This window comes from Eubalaena glacialis, chromosome 3, assembly GCF_028564815.1.
Source record: "Eubalaena glacialis isolate mEubGla1 chromosome 3, mEubGla1.1.hap2.+ XY, whole genome shotgun sequence".
Classification (NCBI taxonomy): Eukaryota; Metazoa; Chordata; class Mammalia; order Artiodactyla; family Balaenidae; genus Eubalaena; species Eubalaena glacialis.
Window position 1 is genome coordinate 33,784,734 of NC_083718.1, and position 21,587 is coordinate 33,806,320.

Genomic DNA, 21,587 nt, shown 5'->3' on the forward strand with positions numbered 1-21,587 from the left:
ATGGTGTTCACCCTGAAGGTGGCTGCTGTGTCCAGCAGGTGATGGGGCTGACACCACGAGAACCAAGAACCAGAAGCTGTTCCCAAAGAGTGAATGCTCCATCCCTCGGACACAAAAGCAAGAGCAAGAGTAACCCTGTTCCCAATACAAACAGCTCCCTAAGGCCAAGTTGTGAACAATGGAGGAACATGGGAGTTAATCCTCTGTCCCTCAGGCCATACTCCCAAGTCAGTGCGCACTGTGCTGGGCTGTTGTGGCCAGTCCTATCTGGGATAAGAACCACAGACCATGAAGACTAAACAGTGACCTTGGCTGTTCACAGGGGAGCCCAGGATGTCAGGAACATCCACCAGGAGGGTGAAGTGTGGGGGGTACCCTGGACATCCCTGGATGAACTTGTTATACTGAGGAAGAAATTCTAAAACCCAGGAGCCCCAAGACTTGGCAGCCCAGGCTCTGGCAGAAGCCTCAGGCTTTGGAGTTCAAGTGTTTCCTAGTGGGTTACTGGTCTGTCTCCCTCCCCTTGGGCAGCCTTCCCTTCTCCCTCAGCTCATTCCTGTGTTCCATCCGAGAGGCGAGGCGGGAGGAAGGCTGAAGGGGAAGATGGCAGGACCCAGAGATCCTCAGGACTCTCCCAACCTTCGTTGCCATGGCAACACTGCTATTTTTATCCCATTGTTCATGATGCTCAAAGGTCTGACTTTCTCTGTTCCAGAGAGGCCAGGCTGGCTTCTGCCCTCATCCTTCAATGCAGTACCTTCTCCCAGAGGCCTGAGAGGGGAAAAGAGTAATGGAGGAAACAGGAACCCACTGGGTCACCCCTCAACCAGGGGAACTGTCTGACAGCGGTTTGCCTCTGCACTTTTGAGCCTTTGGTTTTCTAGTGGCTTAGGTGCTCAGTTTTATGTTTTTAAGGAGATCAAAACTCCCCATCATCTTCCTGATAGTCTGCTCCAGAGAAAAAAGGAAGAACTGCTGCTTGCAATGAGTTTTTCCCACAAAGCTATGACACTGGGGCTGCTGCCCTTCTTGGGAAAACCAGAGCTGGTTCTGAAGAATGTCCTGTTGGTACAAGCCAACCCCTGGCCCCTTGAAGGGGGCTGAAGAGCTAAGTTTGTTTTATTAGTAATCAGATATACTTAACATCACTAGGGAACCTAAACCGGTACCTCCCTTTCCTTTGCCCCTCTACCAAAGAACTGGGGCAACTGGGCTTCCTTCATGCCTTTGTCCAGTTTTTATGCCCAAAGCCAGTTAGCATATATTCTCCAGGCCGGAGAGCAGACTCATGGGTTTCTCTCCTTCCCTCCCCCCACCACCAGAGGCTTGAGGTCTTAAACTTTGTTGACGCTCTTGAAGGCAGGGTTTAATGAAAGGATTTCTTAGCCTCTCTCCCTGGCCCAGCCTCTGGTCCTCTCCCTATGCACCACCCACCTCAGTGGCAAGGTACCCCTGAGAGCCAATGGTGCTAACCTTCCCCAACTATATGCTTTGATGGTCAGTGAGATTTGAGCCCAATAGCTGGGGTGGTTGGGTTCGGATGGAGCATTTCATGCATGTCCTTAAGACCATGACCCTGGAGACAGGTCCAGGTCTTAACCCAATAAAGTACGATCATATTGTGTCGGGCTCCTGCATTGAGGTGAACTGACTCCTGGATGGCTAATTTTTCTAGGGGGGCTGGGACCCATTCACCAAGCCTCTAATTGGTTTCATTTTGGCTCAAGATGCATGGTTTCCGAAATCTATGCACCTGGAGTAAGCGCTTTTCTGGTTGCCTCTGAAAAGCATGCCGGCAAATGCTGCTCTGTTAATTGCTGTAATAAACAGACTTTATTATATCCCTTTGCAGTAAATGAATTATGTTGTCAGAGTAGATGGGGCATCTACCCTCGTGTTTATTTCACACTGTGATACACGGCAGCAGCAGAAGCTAAACATTTATTTCCACCAAATCTGTTGCGGAGAAGGGAGACTGGGAGGAAGAAGAGCATGAACAGAAAGTGAGGTGATGGGGCCTAGGAGGTGGCTTCAGGGGATACACTGAGCCCCTGGGGCTGTGAGCCTCACTTGTGCTATCTAGAAATTGGGGGAAGGCCGGCCTCCTGCCTCCTAGCATCTCAGAGAAATAGTGGGATAAAGCTGGCTGGAGGAGTTGAGGTGGAGAACAGGGAAGGTGGTTTAGGACTACAATATGATCACACAGATATAAAGGTGCTTTTATTTTTTACAGGAGAATAAAGACCTTTAGTTGTACTTCTCAAGACTAGTGATGTAACAAATGGGAATTTTCAGACTTACAAGGAGAGACAGATGCTGTAAGATGGCATAATATTAGGAAGAAGAATGATTATATCATATAGTATGTGAATTATATATCAATAAAACTATCTTTTAAAAGGATTATTATATCATAACTCCACTTTGACTCGAGGGCCAGCAATTCCAAATTATCACTGAAGCAAGAGGCTCTGAGGGGGCCAGAGAGCTAGAGCCATCAGGTTTAACCCCAAAGCCAGCATCCTGTAAGGCATGGAGTGGCTGGGGCAGGACGAGGCTGAAGTGTCACATGCTGCTCCATAGTTTAGAGGGTGGATTGACTGCTCTTGGGAGGGGCTGCCCCTTCTCCCGGTGCAGCCACCACAGTGCTAGTACATAAGCACTCAATAGTGGTCGCTGATGGTCTGGGACAAATAAGTGCCCCACACCTTTCAGTCTCCAGGAGTCAGCTGGGGTGCCTGCCCCTGGCCCTTCTGCTGTCAGTATCCCAGTCCTTACCCCTTGTGTGGGGAAATGTGTGCTGTGCACTCCTGTCAATTCAATCCGTCCCATCAATATTGAGTCCAGACTGTGCAAAGCCCTCTGGGAAGAGCTGTAGGAGAAACACAGGGAAATCAGACATTGCCCTACCCCTTCAGGAACTCACGATTTAATAAAAAGCAACATGCAAAGGCTTGAAGGATGCGACATGCAGGATGTAGAGTACAAGCAAAGTGTTTGGAGAGTGGGGAGGGATCAGGGAAGGTTTCACAGTGGAGGTGGAATTTGAGCTGAGACTTGAAGGATGGAGCAGAAGGCATGTTCAAAGCACAGATCTCAGGACCCCTCTCTCCACTTTGCTAACGTCTACGACATTTGCCCATAGCTGTATGCACATGCAAAGCCAGCAGTCACCTTGCAAACAGGTGCTATACGTAGCCTCTCCTGTCACAGGTGGGCCCTATTGCTCCCAAATTCCTTTCCTCTCCAGGAGTCTGACATTTCAGTAGTGCTTCCTTTCTTTTACTTCAGCCTTTGATTCCCTGGGGCTTGTCATCCAGGAGGATGGTGAACACTGGGCAGTTATCAGGCATTTGCCCCACAGCATCAAAGAATACATTGGATTCCCTCCCGGAGCAGGTTTCATTAGGATGGGAGAAAAGCATGAGCGTATCAGTGGGCATCTGGCCCCAGGGAGGCATGGGTTGGTGGGGGGAGAGGGCACCTGGTGGGGAAAAGGGGGCAAAGAAAGGGGTAGCTGGGAGCTCTGACAATGAACTTCCCCTGCTTCACAGCTCTGCCTGGCCAGGCTATGCAGTCTACGCCTACTTAAGCTCCTTCACTCTCTAGACCTCCTCCCTCCTATTCCCGTCCTCCTCTTTTCTTTCTCCAAGTACCTTTTCTCCTACCCTCCTTCCAAAGGATGTCCCATCATGTCCCAGCACACTGCCTGGGTCCAGACTGGGGAGAGAGGCATGGGCTGGCTGTCCTAAAGATGCTGTGTTTTTGTCCTGGATCTGCCCCAGCTAAGATGCTTGTTAGTGGCCAGAAAGACGTGTGACTTCATCTGTCTAAACTCTGGTTTCCCTCCTTATAGAATGGGTGGATCTCTGCCTCCACCTTCCTTCGTCTCAACTGGCTATGGTGGGGAAGAGCACAAGACGTGGGTTCTGATCTCAATTCTCTTCGCTAGCTATGGCAGCCTAGAGAACTCAAGCTCCCCAAACCTCTGTTTTCCATATGTAAAATACAGATAATAATGCTCGCCCCATTTTTTTTGAGGATCAAATAAGACAGCATGTGCTAGGGCTTCCCTGGTGGTGCAGTGGTTGAGAATCTGCCTGCCAATGCAGGGGACACGGGTTCGACCCCTGGTCTGGGAAGATCCCACATGCCGCAGAGCAACTAGGCCCGTGAGCCACAACTACTGAGCCTGCGTGTCTGGAGCTTGTGCTCTACAACAAGAGAGGCCGCGATAGTGAGAGGCCCACGCACCGCGATGAAGAGTGGCCCCCACTTGCCGCAACTAGAGAAAGCCCTCGCACAGAAACGAAGACTCAACACAGCCAAAAATAAATAAATAAAAATAAATAAATAAATAAAAATAAAGGAATTCCTTTAAAAAAAAAAAAAAAAAGACAGCATGTGCTAAAATGCTTACTTAGTGCCTGGCACAAAGCAGGAGTTCAATGAGTTAACTGAGGGGGTTAGTTAAAAGAATTAAAAGTGGCAGGAGATTCTGCATATCCCACATATCGTACTGACTCTAGCACAGTAGTGTGGTGTGGTGAAAGTCAGCTGGGGTTCCTCTAACTTCTTATTCTCCCCGTCCCCCCAGGGCTGAGCGGTCTAGGACGAGTCACTTCCCTGGCCACATTTTGGGGAGCACCCTGCAGGCGGCGCTCTCCCATCATTTCCGCGTCAGCAGAGTTGGGGCTGCGGTAGGGAGCGAGGGGTGAGGGGAAGTGTGAAGGAAAAACAGCCCCACGCATCGCTCACATATTTACATCTGAACTGTCAAAATAGTTATTTTAAGTCGAGTTCCGTCTGCTGCGGGTTTAAAATCAAGCAGGGCGGGGGCGGGGGCGCCCTGCTGGGGAGCGGGGGCGGCGGGCGTGGCGGGCCTAGCGCGCGCGCGCAGAGCGGCTCGGGGTGCTGGGGCTCCCTGGCGATGCTTGCACATGAGGCGGTGTGTGTGTGGGTGCAGCCTCTTCCTTTCGCCACTTTGCACCGAGCTTTGGTAGGCGCGGAAACCCAAATCTGCCATTCCTGCTTCTCCGGAGCTGATGGGAAGGCTCCCCCAGTCTCAAGGGAAACCGCGCATCCTATCGTAGCCAAGATGGAGATCTGTCCCGTTCTTACGGTTCAGTGGGAAAGAGATTCCACGGCTTTGGTTGTCCACCACCCCCACCCCAGTCCCTGATAACCTCAGCCTGGAAGTTCTTCTCCCTAGCCTACCATCAGCTCTCCTAGCTACACCTTGGGCCCATTCCAACTCTAAAGCAGGACCTCATGGGCCCCGGATCTAGGTCTCATTTTGAGGACCAGTTCCCCCACCCACACACAGCCATCCATACCAGAGACCTTCCCAGGAAGGAAGGGGCTGGGGCATTCATCAGGAGCTGGTCAGCGTTTGGGTGGGCCTGAAGCTAAGGCCCCCTGGGTCTGCAAGCAGTGGAGAGAATGACTTAGCCTAAAATGTCAGGGATGGCAAGAATTCATTTTTCTCTGCAAAGTGAAGGGCCTGCGGGTTTGACGCTTGTGACGCTTCTTTCTGGCTCTCGCTCGCTCTCTCAGGGGCAGTGGGATTTGAGACAGACGCTGGCTGGCTCTGCTGCCATCAGTATGTGCCCCAGCCCTGTCCAATGTCTGCTCTGTAATGAGTACTGTTTCGGAATGTCACCTCTGTTAATGGGGAAGCGGCACCTGCACACAGCCGGAGCCACCTCTCTGTCTTCATTAGGCAATCCGCAGCCTGGCGGCCGGCTGCCCTCGCTGGGTGACAGATGACAGGATGAGGAGTGAGAGCAGCGGCCTCCTGCTGTCCAGGATTCGTCCCCAGACAATGACCCCGAATGCCCGTCCCTGCCGGCCCCCTCCCCCAAGAGACAGCTGGGAAAAATGCCCTTCTAGGGCAAGGTGCGGCAAGGATAGATAATAGCTAAAAATCAGGCAAAAGAGAGTGGAGGAGTCATTTCCAGAAACAGACACCTGCCCTAGCCCCTGTGGTCTCCTGTCCATATTGCATTTTAGGGTCTTCCCCTCCCCCACCCAGCTGTCTTCACAGGCCACTTTTTATGTCCCTTCTAGTAAATCCATACACCATGCAAAGTCACAGGGTGAGGGTGTAACACTGTTCTAATTCCAGACTTCCCTCTAGGCAGACCTGTATATTGCCTCCCAGCAAAATCCTGCTCCCTTTAAACCTCAGCCCTAATATCCTCCTGAGACAGGGGACATTGAAATGAGCCAAGCCTCAAAATGGCATGAGACACTGACATGGCTTCAGTGGACCCCTGCTATCGTGATAAAAACGTCACCACGGATACCGTATTTCACTGCGTGGGCTCAGTGCTCCCCCTTCCCCTGCGGCTGTGTTATATCATCGCTGTGGCATCTCCTTCATCTCCTTTACTGGCCAAGCAAGTTAAGCTGGACTCACAAGTGTCCTTCTGTACTTGTCTGTGTGTTGGAGGTGAAAGTGGGTTGGTCCTGCTTTGGAGGGTTAGGAGTGGAGGCGATGATCATTCAGAATTGCCTGAGGAACAGTCTCATCCAAAAGTTACACAGCTAGTTGGTTTCTTGACTGGGGCTGGTGGTAGAAGTGGCTTCACTTTGCCAGGCCCTCATTTTGAAAGGCTGTGAGGGGGCCACCTGAGGGTCTGGGCTCTTCCCATTACTCCTCTTCCCTGACTCAGTGAACAGCACCCTTGACCACCTAGATATTCGAGCCAGAAATCATCCTTCAATTCAAGCCAGAGAGTCATCTTGACACCCCCCACTCTCCACCCCACATTTGATCCATCACTATATCCTGTTGGCTCTCCCTCCTAAATCTCCCTCAAATCTACTTACTTCCGTCTCCACGGCTCCCACCTTAGTCCAAGCCGTCATCCCTTCTCACCTTGCCCTCCGGTCTCATCTCTACCACCCTCTCACTGATGCTGCTCTAGCCACCCTGACTTTCTTGCTGTTCCAGGTACAGATGACCCTCCCTGACCACCTATTCTAAAAATTAAACCCCTCCCTCCCAAGTCCTTCTCTGTCCGATGTCAGTCTCATTATCACACTCTGAAATTCTCTTGTTCACTTCATTTGCTTGTTTGTGTGCTTTCCCCTTCAGAGGCATAAGCTCTAGCAGGGCAGGAACCCCTTCTGCTTTATTTACCCTTAAATCCACAGCACCAAGAACTGTGCCAGGCACATGGTGGGACTCAGGAAATATTCGTTGAAGGAATGAATGAGTAAATGAATGAATGGGTTGCCACAACCTAATGGTACCCTGTCCCTGCGCCACTCCTATCATTCTCTTCATCACATCTAGAGGCATCTTCCTCAAACACAGATGTCCTCGTGCCACTCCCCGGCTCAAAGCCCTTCGGTGACAGGCAAAATGTTGGCAACTGTTGAAGCAGAGTGAAGGGTATGTGTGGATTTCATTATACTTTCACTCTACTTGCTTGTAATTTATTTCTGCTGGAAACCGTTTAAAATAAATTGAATTTGAAAACTGTGGAAGCAAAAAACCATCATAAAACCTTCAGTGGCTTCCACTGTCCTCAGGGTAAAGCCTTGAAGCTCCTTCTCATGCCCTTCACTCACCAGCCCCTGAGTCTTCCAGCCTCACCCTTTACCAGTCACCCCATTGCTTTGCACACTGAGAGAATCCCTGTGAAACATCCACACTTCTTTTTTTTTTGGCCATGCCCCACGGCATGTGGGATCCTTGTTCCCCGACCAGGGATCGAACCCGCGCCCCCTGCAGTGGAAGAGCGGAGTCTTAACCACTGGACCACCAAGGAAGTCCCCACCCACACTTCTTAGCACCAGGAACAGTTAGAATTCTCCGGAACAGTAGTTTTGTTTTCATTTTATGAGTATAGAATTGTAGATTTGTGTGCATGTGGCTGCTGGAAAGCTGGGTCAGCTTGGAGCTCCTCCTTCAAGGACAGTAAATGTACATTTAGGCCACTGGGGTTTCCATCTCTCTTAGCCTCGTTCTTGGCTCCATTTTATGCTCCTGCTTGTTCTTCCTTCTTTGCTTCTACCTTGATTATCTTTCTGTGCCTGTCTTCAAACCCTTGCTGGCACAGACTCTCCTTTAAGCTATGGGAATTCACTTCTCCTGGGTTTTAAGGTCAGGAATAGATGTCCCACCATGCCCTCTCCATCTTGGTTTGTCTTGTCTTTTATTAAATTTGGCTATTCTTTTGTGGGTTGTTCTCTTCCTGTGGTGTGAGCCCATTCCCTCCAGTGCATTCTCTCTCTCTCAAATGTCCCTTAGAGGAAAAGCAGATCCCTGCCTGGTCTTTATAGGAGGACAAGCTATATACTTTCAGCTTCCCCTAGTTCACAGGGAAAGGTAGGCTATGATACTAAATGAGGTTGAGAGATGCCCTATCACACCTGTGTCCCCTCCCCACCAAGAGCCCTGGGATAGGACACTGGTGCCCCGGCAGAATAATGGGGTTTTACTCACAGCCCACACTTTTGAGTCCTTACTATGGGCACTACTGAAAATAGTGTATTAAGCACTTGAGGTGCATTAACTCAGTCCTCAGTCATTCTATGAAAAATATACTATTATTATATTTCCATTTCACAGATGTGAAAGCCAGGGCCCAGGGTAACAGAGCTGATAGTAAGTGGCAGGTCCAGGATAGAGACAGAGGCAGTCTGGCCCCAGAGTCTGCTCCTAACCACTCTGCATTTGCCTCTGAGGTCCTCTGGAGGGTCCTGAGCTCCTGGTCGAGACTCTGGCAGTCCACAGCCTCCCTGAATTCCCTTTACTACTGTCTATTATCATTCCATGGGGAGAGTAGGGTGAAGGACCTCCGCGTCTCCCTCCCTACTGGCCTCTCTTCCCCTGCAGTGCATCTTGCCCTGCACTGTCAGATTAGTCTTCCTGATGGCCCTGCTGTCATCACTGAGCACCCTGTCAGAGGCCTCTAGGGGCAACCCATCATTGGCATCAGAGGGCCCCAGAATGGGAAGATCCTGGAGGCATAAGGGACATGAGGCCCTACACCCTCGTAGGAAATCCTAGGCCTCATCTGGTCCAAGCGTGTCCATCCACTTATGTAAAGCGAATCCTTTGCTGAAGCTGGACTGCTCTCATCCCCATCACTACTCCAGGTCTTTGTTCATGATGTGTCTGTCCTTGCCTGTAATGCCCATCCTCCTACTTCTGCGTATTCAGACTTTACTTGTTCGGTATGTCCCACTCCGAGTTCCACCTCCTCCAGGAAGCTCTCCCTGAACACCTCCCACCCCTAACCAGGGGTGATTTTTTTTCTCTGCTTCTGAACTTCTACAGCGTTTATGGGTACTGTGTTGGTATCTGATTATGAACTTTGACTTCTTGCCTTTTATCTTATGTGTTTTTTGTTTGTTTCTCCATTTAGAACGTAATCCCTTTGAGAACAAAAACCACATTTTAGATGTCTTTCTATTGTCCACAGATTATCCAAAGTTTCTTGCACTTGGGTTGTGCACAATAAATCTCCCTATACAGGACCTCTAGGATACCAGAAAGGGAGCCCTCAAGATAATAATTTGTCAGCATCTAAGGGTTGGTTTGTCTTCATAACAGGACTAGAAGATAGATCCATTTTGGTTTTAAGAAGCAGCACAGAGAACAGGGTAGATGGGTAGCTTCCTAACTTTGAGTAGCAGTGAAATTCTGCCTTTAAAGGCAATCCTCATAGGAGCCCAATATGTAAAGCTGGCAGGGGTGGAGTAGTTCTGGCTGCCCTGGAGTGGGGCTGTCCTGTGCCCCCCACCCCTCCATGGCAGGTTAGAGGAAATCTTGGGGCTGGAGTATCATAGCTTGAAAACCACTAGGGAAGATCATGTCTTATTGTACTTCACATAAGCAGCATTTACTAATTTGGGTGCTGAAAGAAGAAACTGTATGCACTCAATCTCATTGAAAGCATATTTGCTGTTGTGTTTATAAAATGCCAATTAAGCGACTTTCTTCTCTTTGTTTCACACAAATTTGGTTTTGTTTTTTTCCATTAACCTTGTTCATGCCTTATTCTCTTGAGAAGATGCTTCTGCCAGAGCCCTCACTGCATTTGATTAAACAATCCGTTCACTCCTCTGTTGTCCCCATTAAACAGGCGGCTCCTTGAAAGCAGACACTCTGCTTTATCCAACTGCTCATCTTCAGTCTTAGCAGGGTGCCGGGTGTGTAGTAGGTGCTCAGTAACCGAACTCCCAAGGGATCTGACTCTCTAGTTACGCAGACACCTCTCAATGAGCCAGGCCCAGCTTGTGGCCTCTGTGGATGATCCACGCGGGATCTTAGTGTGGCGTGGCTTTCTCCTGCTGCTCAGCCTGAGACTGAGCTGAGCCACACTGCCCTCCCCTCCCCTGCTCCCCCCTTCGCATGCCCGACTGTCACGGGCTCTGAGAATATTAGTTAATTTTAATATTAGCCTAAGAAAGATTAATTAGGAAGGCAAATTTGCTCTTAAAAGTGTAATTAATTCCAAAGCCAAATAGAAGAGAGCTATGGATTATCTGCATTGCTGCTGCCTTAAAGTAGTGTGGAGAATCAAGGGCTGACTAGATGAGCACAGAATAATTTTTTAAGTGTCAGTGCTGTGTAGACTAAACTCCAGATAGTTCCTTGTGAAGCGGGCTCATGGCTGAGACAAAAGATTTAGACTGAGGTGGTGCCTGTGCAAGTGAGGCAAAGAGGAAACCTCCAATCAGACATCCTGTCTGGGCTGTTCCAGCTCCTAAATCATTCACGAATCATGTGTCTTCCTCTCTTGTCCTCCCACAGACTGGCCTGGTCCAGGTCTGAGTCAGCTCTTTTCTGGACTATTGCAATAACTCCCCCAAGTAGCCTCCAGCCTCTGCCCTACCAACTCATTCTCCACTCAGAATCAAACTGAAATTGTATCATATGCATAAAATCATCGTCCTCTACCTAGTGTCAAACATAAATTTGGTCATGCCATGTGCCACTTACAAACTTCCAAATGTGCCTAGAGGTGATTAAGTCCTTAGCCTGGCCCACAGAACTCTTCCTAAAGTGACCAGACCTGTCCACCTGGTTGATTTCCCTCTCGCTCACCACATCCTAGAATGACTGTCCCCAGCCCGCTTGTTACAGGGCAAACTACTGTTCATTTTAGAAGTCTAAGCCCAAATGAAACTTTCAACCCTTAGAACCTTCCAATTCTGGGCTCCTGGAGCACTCTGTTAACAGCTTATCTTATTTTCTTGTAGTTATTTGCTTTCTTTTCTCTTTAAGGGAATGAGCTCCTTAAAAGAAGGACTGTAGCTTTTGTATCTTTGTATTCTCTTCTTTCTCCCCTAAATTAGGCCAAGCATAAAGTCTGCCCCATAGGAGATGATCAATAAATATTTGTTGAAATAAATTGGTCAGTTAATGATTTCAACAATGATGCCAACTGGATTAGCTCACAGAAACTCAAACTTCCTTCTTTCTCCCCCAGTCAATAGTAAGTACAGCTTGAAATACCTGGGGAAATGCCTCAGTTCTCCATTTCCTTGTACCTGCCTAGCTGAGGTTCAGAGGCAGGTGGATTCGGGAGGAAAGTTGCAGGAGGCTGGCAAGTGATGCAGACTTCAGCCTGACAGCTGCTGATCTTTGCTTTAGTTGATTTCCCCCTTTGCAAATGGTTATTGGCAATTGAAACTGCAAATCTACTATCTGCTCCCCTATGTAAATTGCATTTACATTTAAATTGTTCATTCTTCCAAAGGATGGGGTTAGTAAATAACAGCAGATTAAACTTGAGGAGAGGAAATTGTGCCCCATGTCAAACCTGAGACTGAAGTGACATCTGGCTTTTACTATTTCCGTTATTTCAGTTTAATAACAGCATGTGGCATTAAGGGAAAAGAAATTGGATCTACATTTTAATGAAAGGAGGAAGCTCTCAGGGTTTAGATACCTTATCATGTTGAATACCTAGTCGATTGGCAATTAAAACTTGTTTCCCTGGAGAAATGGAATAAAACATCTTTGCAGCCGTGGAGAGGATAAAACAAAAAACAAGCTAATGACCAGGACTTCACAGATAAAACCAAGGGAAACGGGTGCTATAAACATCAAAACCAAATATTTCAGGATACTGCAGAGTACAGGAATTCTTAAACAGAATAACACTGAGAATAGAATCATGGATATGCTGGTGGGATCCTCAAGAGAATAACTTCAGATAGAATGGTTTGCAAATAATAGGGGGCTCAACCCAATCAGATCATCTGATTGAATCCTTTGTCAACCTAGCTTGGTTTTAAACCCCACAGGCCTGACCAAGAAAATATTTTAGAAATGCCAGTTTCATCCCAATAGTCTGTTTAAATGGAAGCGGTCCCACCTGCTGGCTGCTTTTTTGTTGAAAGCAGTTCTGGGAAATATGGATAAAACGCTTGTGCATCCTAATAGCCCAAGCCTATCATTTGTTTGCTTTGATAGAAACAAATGTGTCAATTTTCAAAGTCTTTATTTGGTAAATTCAGTGTTCAGATGTTGGCAAATGTTTGCATTGCATGTTTGTTTGGAAACTGATGCTCTATTCAGAAACTCTAGAGCCATAGCCCTTGGAACCACAGCCTGGGATCACCCAATGAGCCTCCCTGACTATGCATGCAAAGATGGTTAGTCCTTTCCCAGTATCTGGAAAGTGTTGAAATGATAGACTCCCATGGGCAAGTGTAAATGGGATGGAGCCTCCTAAGAAAGAGACTGGATGTAGAATTTTTCTGAGGGTAGGGCTCATGAAAAATTAGAACAATGGAAAACATCTATATAGTACTTGCTATGTGCCAAGCACTTTATGTGTATTATAACTCAGTGAATCCACATAACAGCCCTGTGAGATAGGTACAGTTTTCATCCCCATTACAGACGAAGTAAAGGAGACACAGTGAGGTTAGTAACTTACCCCACCCAATGTCACCCAGCCGGTAAGAGACAGAGCTGGGATTTGACTCTAGCCAGGCTGGCTCCACTGTCCCCTTAACCCCTTCCAGTGATTTCCTCCTATCTCTGGTATTTAATGAAAGCATTGTGTTTTCACAAAGTTATATTGTCTTGCATAATTGTTTTTAAAGTCTTAGCAGTTTTTTTTGAAATACCCAAGCTAATTGTCTGAGGGATTTTCCTTAAACAAAATAAAGCAACAATAACAAAAACTAGCCTCTGCAATATGGATAATAATATCTGTGCTGGAGGTCTTACAGGAGTGTGCAGAGGATGAAATGAGATGATATGAGAGTGCTTTGAAAAGGTCAAAGCCATCAAAATTCTGCGACATGTTATTATTTATCTATAGTCTATACTGATTCTTATTCCTACATGAGCAGTTCCTTAACAAGTTAATATGGGTTTCTGCCACTTTCTCTTGTCCCCTAGAGTAATATGGCCAAATTACCCAACTACTACTGTCTTTTGATAATGGCCTAGTCACTTGAGTCTGTTTGATTTCTCCTTTATCTTCCCAGTTTCTTGGCACCGTTTGGTATGGTAGCAGCTCCTTCTTACTCCCTGTGCATAATGATAACTTCTCTATGTCTCTTGACATTTTACCATGGCAGTCCGCCTGTGAAGTCGACCAGTACCTCCTTCTGTTTGAACTCAGGTTAAATTAATCATCTGACTTTCACATCAGTCTGTTGCCATGGGGCTTCTGATGTCACACTGTCAGTATTATGATTACCATAATACCTAACAGGCAAAAAGGGATTGGTTGCTAGTGGAAACCCTTGGGTGAAACTCACACAGTTTTAGTAACCAACCCAACTGCATAGACTTTAGACAACCATGTAAATGGGTAAGTGGATTAATCATTCAGTTGGATTCCATTTAAATATTTTTCTTCCATATGTGTGTTCCCTTTAAGCAATCGTCTAGTGTCACTTGAAACTGATGAGGGCTCTTTTGGAGGTTATTTTTGGGAAGGTGGTGAAACAACAGACAGCTGTTCTTGGGAACAAGTGTCATAGGATCTGCCTAAGCTAGCTTCCAGTTAAAAAAAAGTCTGAGGTGCATTGTCCTTTTCCTTCATAACATTAGGTTGTTTACTAGTGGCCTGAAAGTGTCGATTCAGCTTCCCAAACACATAGGAAAGAAGGAAACTTACATTTACTAAGAACCTACTGTGTGCCAGAATGTGACTCTGGTCAAAGTATAGCTTTAAGGTGGAGAACTGGTAAGCTAGGTGTTCTTGAACAACCCTGTTATACACGACAATTCGCAGCTTTTTCCAGCTTGTATACAATGTTCTTCCTAATCGGACATTGATTGACCACCAATAAAGACAAAGTCATCACTTAAAATTGGTCCAGATCCTCCTATGCTGAGTAATTGTCTTGCAGTCATTTTCACTGCAATATTAAAAAGACTGGAAACATAATAGAAACGAGGTACAATAAATAAACTCCTGAATTAAAAGGTTTGTTAAAAGGTTTGACAAATGCGTCTGTCTTTTTAGGATCTTGTTAAGTAGGTGGAGGGGTCACTTCTAGGGGATAAAGGGATCAACGGAATAAAACTGACTGAACTTGAGGCTGTGCAGATTTGGAAAGCCATATCAAGACTTGCTTAAATCTATATAAATCAATTTGTGTGCCAGAGAATGAATAGCTGACTTTTTTCAAATGCCAATTCAGCAATTACAAAGTCTGCTGGCGGTTAATTAAAAACTACCATCTCATTATGTTCAGAGTTAAATTACAAGTGTGAAAAGACTACTGTTTGCAATAACTGAATGCTCTGTACTCTCTGTGCTCTCATCAAAAGGAGGGCAGGGATAAATAACTTTTATTTAACTCACTGAAAAATCTCTCTCAGCTCTTTCATGTTTAATTAACTTCTTCTCAGAGCTTGGGTCTTAACTTAGAGTTCCTAAGCAGTAATGGAAATATTTGTTCATTTTGTGCAGAAGATTTTTCTTCCATTAGTTGAGTAGAAAAATTAGAAATAATTGAATCCCAAAGACACTGGGGAAAGTGACACCCATCCAAAGATTTGCATTGAGGCCACTAAATCCAGAAGAGATTTATGACAGAAAAACGGCAGAAAATGGTGATTTTTGCTTTATTGCTTGTGTGCCTTCAAGACTGGGGAGCTGGTGTCGTAAACACTTCTGTGGACTGGTAAAGTTTTAGTTCTCATTTGTAAGTCTGTCTTAAGGAACTTAATGTTTTGCTATTTCAAGGATTCCACTGTCAGAAAAGAGACCAAACTTTTATCACCATAGTGGATGTGAAGTGTCTGAGTGACGATGAATTACAGAACGAACTTGACAAGCTTGGATTTTCACCTGGCCCAATACTACGTACGTATGCAGCAAGTATTAGAGACTACTCAATGATTACCTATAAGCTACCTCCAAAGATTGAAAATTATTTACAGTGGAAGGAACCTATGCAATAAAAACCATTAAAATAGAAATAGGAAAAAAATTTAAAACCCAGCTCTTACTCACAGATTAGTAAATTTGGTGCCAAAGAGAAAGGATTGTTTTTTTACAATAGTGAAACACCAGTAACTCTTGATTATATCACCCTGGGCTCTTTTTGCATATCTAGTGTGTGCACTGTGTTAACTGTTTATATACTTATTGTCCACATTTCCCATAGATAAGATGTGCAACTTCGTCAGTCTTGTTCCCTGATGTACCCAATGCCTGACTCCGTGGCCAGTCCACAGAGGCCCCACCTTAAGTGACGGTGGAAGGAAAGGAGTGAGTTGAGTAGTTGTGGGGTCTACCTTATTGTAAAAGCCATAATTAGCCAATAATGTAAGATACAAGAATAAAGACCTGAGTTGTGAAATATTTTGAATCCAGTGAGATCACATACACAAACAGAGCAACTTAACTGCTCTCCACATTCCTCCTCAGCTTCCACCAGAAAAGTGTATGAAAAGAAGTTAGTGCAATTGTTGGTCTCAACTCCCTGTGCATCACCCGAGATGAACAGACCCAGAGAACTGGACAGAGCTCAGGACTATGATGACAGTGAAGGTACCGTCAGAAGCTGTACTGTAGATAGCAGCTGTGCGCTTACTCATACCTTGTCCGGCATGATTTATGCAGCTTTAAATGGTATGCAGGGTGACCTGTGAAATATCCCTACGGGCTCTTTGCACACAGACCCTGGAAAATAGGCCCTTGGGCTGCAAAAGGAATCTGTTAACTCCATGTCTACATTCATGCCAGTGCCTCAGTGGGGTAGACTGTCAGGGGAAGGACTGGTCATTCTGCACGTTCTCTTACTAACCAGAGCCAACTCTGTGTTTGATTTCTAAAACCGGAAGTTCCTACAGGTAATTTCCAGGTCTCTTTTGAGGTCTCAACCTCTGCTTTGCCTCAATCAATAAATTTGACAATTATTTTCTTCATATTAAACGATTGCACATCCATTAAGAAATATGAACTAGGGACTTCCCTGGTGACGCAGTGGTTAAGAATCCGCCTGCCAATGCAGGGGACACGGGTTCGAGCCCTGGTCCGGGAAGATCCCACATGCCGCGGTGCAACTAAGCCTGTGCGCCACAACTAATGAGCCTGAGCTCTAGAGCCCGCGATCCACAACTACTGAGCCCACGTACCACAACTACTGAAGCCTGCGCGCCTAGAGCCCGTGCTCCGCAACAAGAGAAGCCACCGCACTGAGTAGCCCCCGCTCGCCGCAACTAGAGAAAGCCCGCGTGCAGCAACAAAGACCCAACGCAGCCAAAAATAAAATATAAATAAATTAAAAAAAAAAAAAGAAAAGAAATATGAACTAGGTTGCACCTCCCCAAACTCCTCCTGTGCCTACTGCCTTCCTGATTTAATGGGGGCTGACCACAGCTGGTCTCTTCCAGGTCCCAGGGTGGGCGGGAGCAGTGAACTTTGGGATCCGTGGGTTTCCCTTTCAGTGGCCCCTGCCCCAGGTGCGCCGTTCTCCTGCAGGGGTGTCCAGTTTGGGCTCTTAGGGGTGGGCTTGAAGATTCCCGCAATGCATTCCGAGGCTCTTTTGTCCAATAAATATTTATTAGGAGTCCTATGTGAGCCACAGTAAAATAACAGAAACTATCACTTATTGAAGGCCATCAGTGCATTTCTGGCCTAACAGGCATTATCTCATTTAACCTTCACAATACTTAGGTGAAGTTCAGACAGGCCAGGTGACTGGCCCAACATCATATAGCTAGGAAGAAGCCCCGAAAGATAAGCTTCCATTAAAATGTGCTATGAAGAGTAAGGCCCGTCTGTCTTCATTACCACTACGTGTCCAGGTCCTAGAACAGTACTAGGCACATAGCAGGAATTCGCATATGTTGAATATACTGTGACAGAAAAGTGACAGGACTGAGATTTGAACCCGGGTCTGGCTGTCATAATTGTGCTCTTTCTACCACATACTCTACACTTTTCTCATAATTTCTATTATGAGGATGAACATATGACATTTTTGTCCATGTCTGATCTACAAAAAATGGCAGTTTCATATAGTTCAAATTAAGAGCTCAACAAACAATGTAAGTGCCTGGGGCCCTCTGAAAAATCCCCAGTAATGCCTGGTATTGGTGGTGGCGCAGGCACTGAGAGCTTTCCCCGAGAGTCTGGCATGGCCTCATTTGGAAATGGCAGCAGAGTTTGGGGACAGACCCCACTGGCCCCTGAGCAGAACAGTTAGCATGGGGGTACCTCAAGGCAAGTGGTGACCCTAGACCCTTTCTGGATGTGGGATGCGTTCAAAGTCTTGACCCAGACCTGCGGCTGCCTCTGTTTCCTGCCAAAGATAGGAGCTGAGGGGACTCGACCAGCCCTCTGATGAAAAGCAGTGTCAGACTAGAAGATTCCAGAGAGGAAGGCTTGTACACTCACTGCTCACGACTGCCCAGGACTGCAGGTCAGACCTGCACAGGCAAGCTGTTGTGGTCTCAAGCCATCCTGGTTCCCAGCATGTAGCCCTCCACAGAGGTGCGTTTATGCGAGGGCTAGGAGAAAGCTGGGCCTTCAGTTTGCAAGCTTTGCCATTGCTTTAGACTCTCTACCTGATGCTAGCCAACTGCGGGCAATCAGGTCAGAGGGGGAAGCTCTGGTTCAGTCCTACTCTTGTAATGCTATTCTGCAACGTCAATGGCCGGTGGTTAGTACAAACAGAAAACCTGCTTCTCAAGGTCAGGTCTAAATTGGATGTTTGAATTTGCTCGTTGAGGACCCTCAATAAGACCCTAGTGCCATTAGAATGGAGGGGTTGTCATGGAACTCATGGGATCTTGTGGACATTCAGCCTTGGGCATTTCACAGAGACATCCAGGCCTGGGGTGGGGTTGTGGTGGAGGGGTAGGGCAGTTCCAGACCTGAGGCTGATCATTAGGTCATCCAAACAATGGGTGGATTCGATTTTTCTCATTTTCACTCATTGTTTTGTCACTAGGTGGACATAGCGTTAATGATCTCACCTCTTTTCAAACTTCCCAAATATTTGTGACTTGGAGAACTCATTTAAAATCCCCTGCATTAAAACCTCTGCTGAATGTCCAACAGCACACAACTGCTCCAAGTTTATCAAAATGCTTCTTCACAGACTGAAGCCGAGGGTTGATTAACAACCTTTTCTGCTCCTGGCGGTTCCCCTGATTTCAAAGCCTTTTTGCACAGGTTTGGCCTTCCCTCCCCTGGATGCTTCTTGGGATACAGAAGAAATCCTCCTGCCCTATCTTGACAATCAGGGATTCATGAGGCTTACAGCTGCTTTGAAGGGGCAATGACTAGACTAAAAACGCGCCCAGATGAGCAGCCAGCTCAGGCTCTGCAATGTATTTCTCTCAGAGGCATACAAATGTGACAGCCTCCCTGGTAGGAGCCCTCCCTGTGCTCCCAGGGGAAGGCCTGTGTGTTCCACAAAGGCCACTGCAGAAATGCTCCTTTCCCTCAGAAGGGCAAAGTGAATTTTCTCCCTCTCACAAAAATCTTTTGCCCTACAATTGAGAGAATTCACTCCTACCATTGGTGTGTATTCCCTTTGCTAGCTCATATGTTCTCATGGCCTATTTTCCTTTTGTTTCCCATGATCCAGAGCTTAATGTCACTATCATTTTGAAAGGAAATATCATCTTCTCATCAGAAAAAAACAAGGGACCCAAAAAAGTATGTACAATTCTAACGCATGAATACTTTTACACATATATTAAATATAGAAAATAGCACTTTTCATGTGTATTAAGAAGGGAAATAGAGAGTCATTACATTCTGTTATAATGGTAAAATCCTAGTTTAAAAAAGCTCACTTTAATGCAGGTTTCTGTTTTGTGAAACTATTTCCACGTTCTAGCACAGGACCCAGAGTCACAGTGTCCTCCTGCGCCATCTCCTCACCCTGAGATAGCCACCCTCTCCCCTCCAGCTGGTGTCCCCTCTCTGTCCTTTTGCCACCCGTGGTCTCATATAGACCCACAGTGAGCATGGAATAACTGTGAGTTCCTGTTCCCTTCTCTCTCTCTCTCTCTCCCGGACACTGAGGTCATTGAAGCACAAGGCCAGGTGTGTGAGAGTAACAGGTTTGGGTAAGCCCAGCTGGCTTAGAGACCCTGCCCTTCCACTTGCTAGTGGTGCGACCTTAACAGATCTAAGCCTCCCCTAGTGCAGCACTTAATAGCAGCGCCCGTTTACAGGGTGGCTGGGAAGGGAAAGGCCGGTAACGCTCTTAGCCTTGGACCGGGCACATCATTAGCTCACATAATGAACTCCAGGTCATCAACTCTAGGGAACCTTTCTCAGCCTTCTGACCACTGTCCCTCCTTATTTAGAGACACCTGCTTTCTTAGATTTTGGCAGCTCTGTGCTCTCTCGGTTCTTGGTTCTACCCTCTTCCTGTTCTGTGCTGAGTCTTTGTCTTTTGGCCCCTAAAGAAGCTTGCGCCTGAGGTCTGTCTTCAGCCCTCTTCCCTTCCGCTCTGCATCGTTTCCCTTGCTGTCTCCTCACTTCCCGCCTCTGTGTCGTGACTCCACATAGAACCTCCACACAGGACACCCCTCCTAGGCTTAGGCCTGAATATCCAGTTGCTTTCTGTCCTGGAGAGCTCCTTCCTTCTCCTTCTCTTCCCCTCCTGCTTTCCCTCCTTCCCGCATTCACCCAACAAATGTTTGTCATCATGAACATTTCAAAGATTAGATATATGTATTTATAATTCCCCCTGTGGTTATATTCCAGCACCTCACACTCAGGCTATCCAGGATCAAGCTCATTTTCACTCACCCCAACCTGCATGTGTGGCCTCTGTTTATCCTGATGGCTTTACTGCCTTCCCACTGTCCAGGCTCAAAGCCTCCGAGTTGTCTTGGGATGCCACGCCCCTCAGCTCCTTAGGTATAAACAATCGCCAAGTCCCATGGATTAGAATTATGAGTTTTTAAAAAATTATCCCTCCTTCTCTTCCCACTGCTGCTATCTTAGCTTGCATTCAGCTACTTGAAAAAAAATTTTTTTGAACAATTTCAAAATCCTCCTAACTGGCCTCTTCCTCCAACATTTCCCAATTCAGGTTCAAATCTATCAGCAGAGATTGAATCAAATTATTAATTTGCCTGGAGACTTTAGAGCAAGAGGCAAACTTACTATGCACCATGAGGAGACACAAATGTCTCCTGTAACTTTATCTCCCTCATCGTCAGATCCAAACCATAATTACTTGTTTCTGCACCTCTCACACTTTCTTCCTACGTGCCTTTGCCTCAACTGTTCTTTATGCCTGGAATTCCTTTCATTTTCCCACCCCCCTCCCCATTTTTCTTCCTGTTAAAATACTGTGATCATTTAAGGAACATCTCAAAGGCCAATCCTGTGCATCCCTTTACAGTTGCCTTTTATTCCCTTCATTGGCTGTCACGGGCTCTTGCACGTAGTAGGAGTTCAAAGCTCACCTCATCAAACACTCTAGTGACAAATAGGTTAAGTTTACAAGTGTGTTCTAGTATTTAAACTACTTGCTGAGTTTAAATACCAAATGAAAAGGAGACTCCAAGTAAACACTCCTGCAGTACGCTGTAGCTTTAACTTCCCATTAAAACATAATTCAAATTAGATGAAGGAATTCTGATATCTTATAAATTTTCTAAAAGGATTTTAAAAATCTTCTAAATGGCTCATTAAAGGAATCCTTTCCATTCATTAAACCTCGTTTCCACAGAAAACCCTTTTGTATAGTTCCTGCAAAGACATTCACAGGAGAAACGGCAGCCTGAGTATTTAAAAATGCATCAGGTGGGACCAGTGCCCTTCAGTCTTTGCTTTACATAAACCCGAAATAAAACCACATCAATATTTTGAATTGGCAATAGAATTTAATAGAAAGTTTGTGATGGCATAAAATATTTTGATCTGAAGGATTTATATAAGCCATTTTGATTCTCGGAAGGGCCCCAAGACATCTGTTCAACTTTAAATCTGAAAGTAAATGTAAATAAGCACTTAAATTTCCACGTAAAAGGTGGTACAACATGTGTTTATTGAGACACTTGTCGAACACCATAGACTTTAATTACTTAAAAGCAGTGGTCTGTACCTAACAGTCCTCTAAGTACCTGCAAAGGTAGTATTTGCATTTCTTTGAAACACCAATGA

General features: G+C 46.3%; 1 protein-coding gene across 1 annotated transcript in view; it reads left to right on the top strand.

The window, feature by feature from the left end:
* Positions 1–21,587, top strand: part of LEMD1 (LEM domain containing 1) — a 39,151-nt gene continuing 17,564 nt past the window's right edge. Inside the window, exons 1-6 of the mRNA XM_061183723.1 lie at positions 1–38; positions 4,598–4,700; positions 5,723–5,780; positions 15,186–15,305; positions 15,873–15,995; positions 19,045–19,115. Of these exons, the coding sequence (XP_061039706.1) occupies positions 1–38; positions 4,598–4,700; positions 5,723–5,780; positions 15,186–15,305; positions 15,873–15,995; positions 19,045–19,115 (513 nt within the window). The remainder of the gene's footprint in view (positions 39–4,597; positions 4,701–5,722; positions 5,781–15,185; positions 15,306–15,872; positions 15,996–19,044; positions 19,116–21,587) is intronic.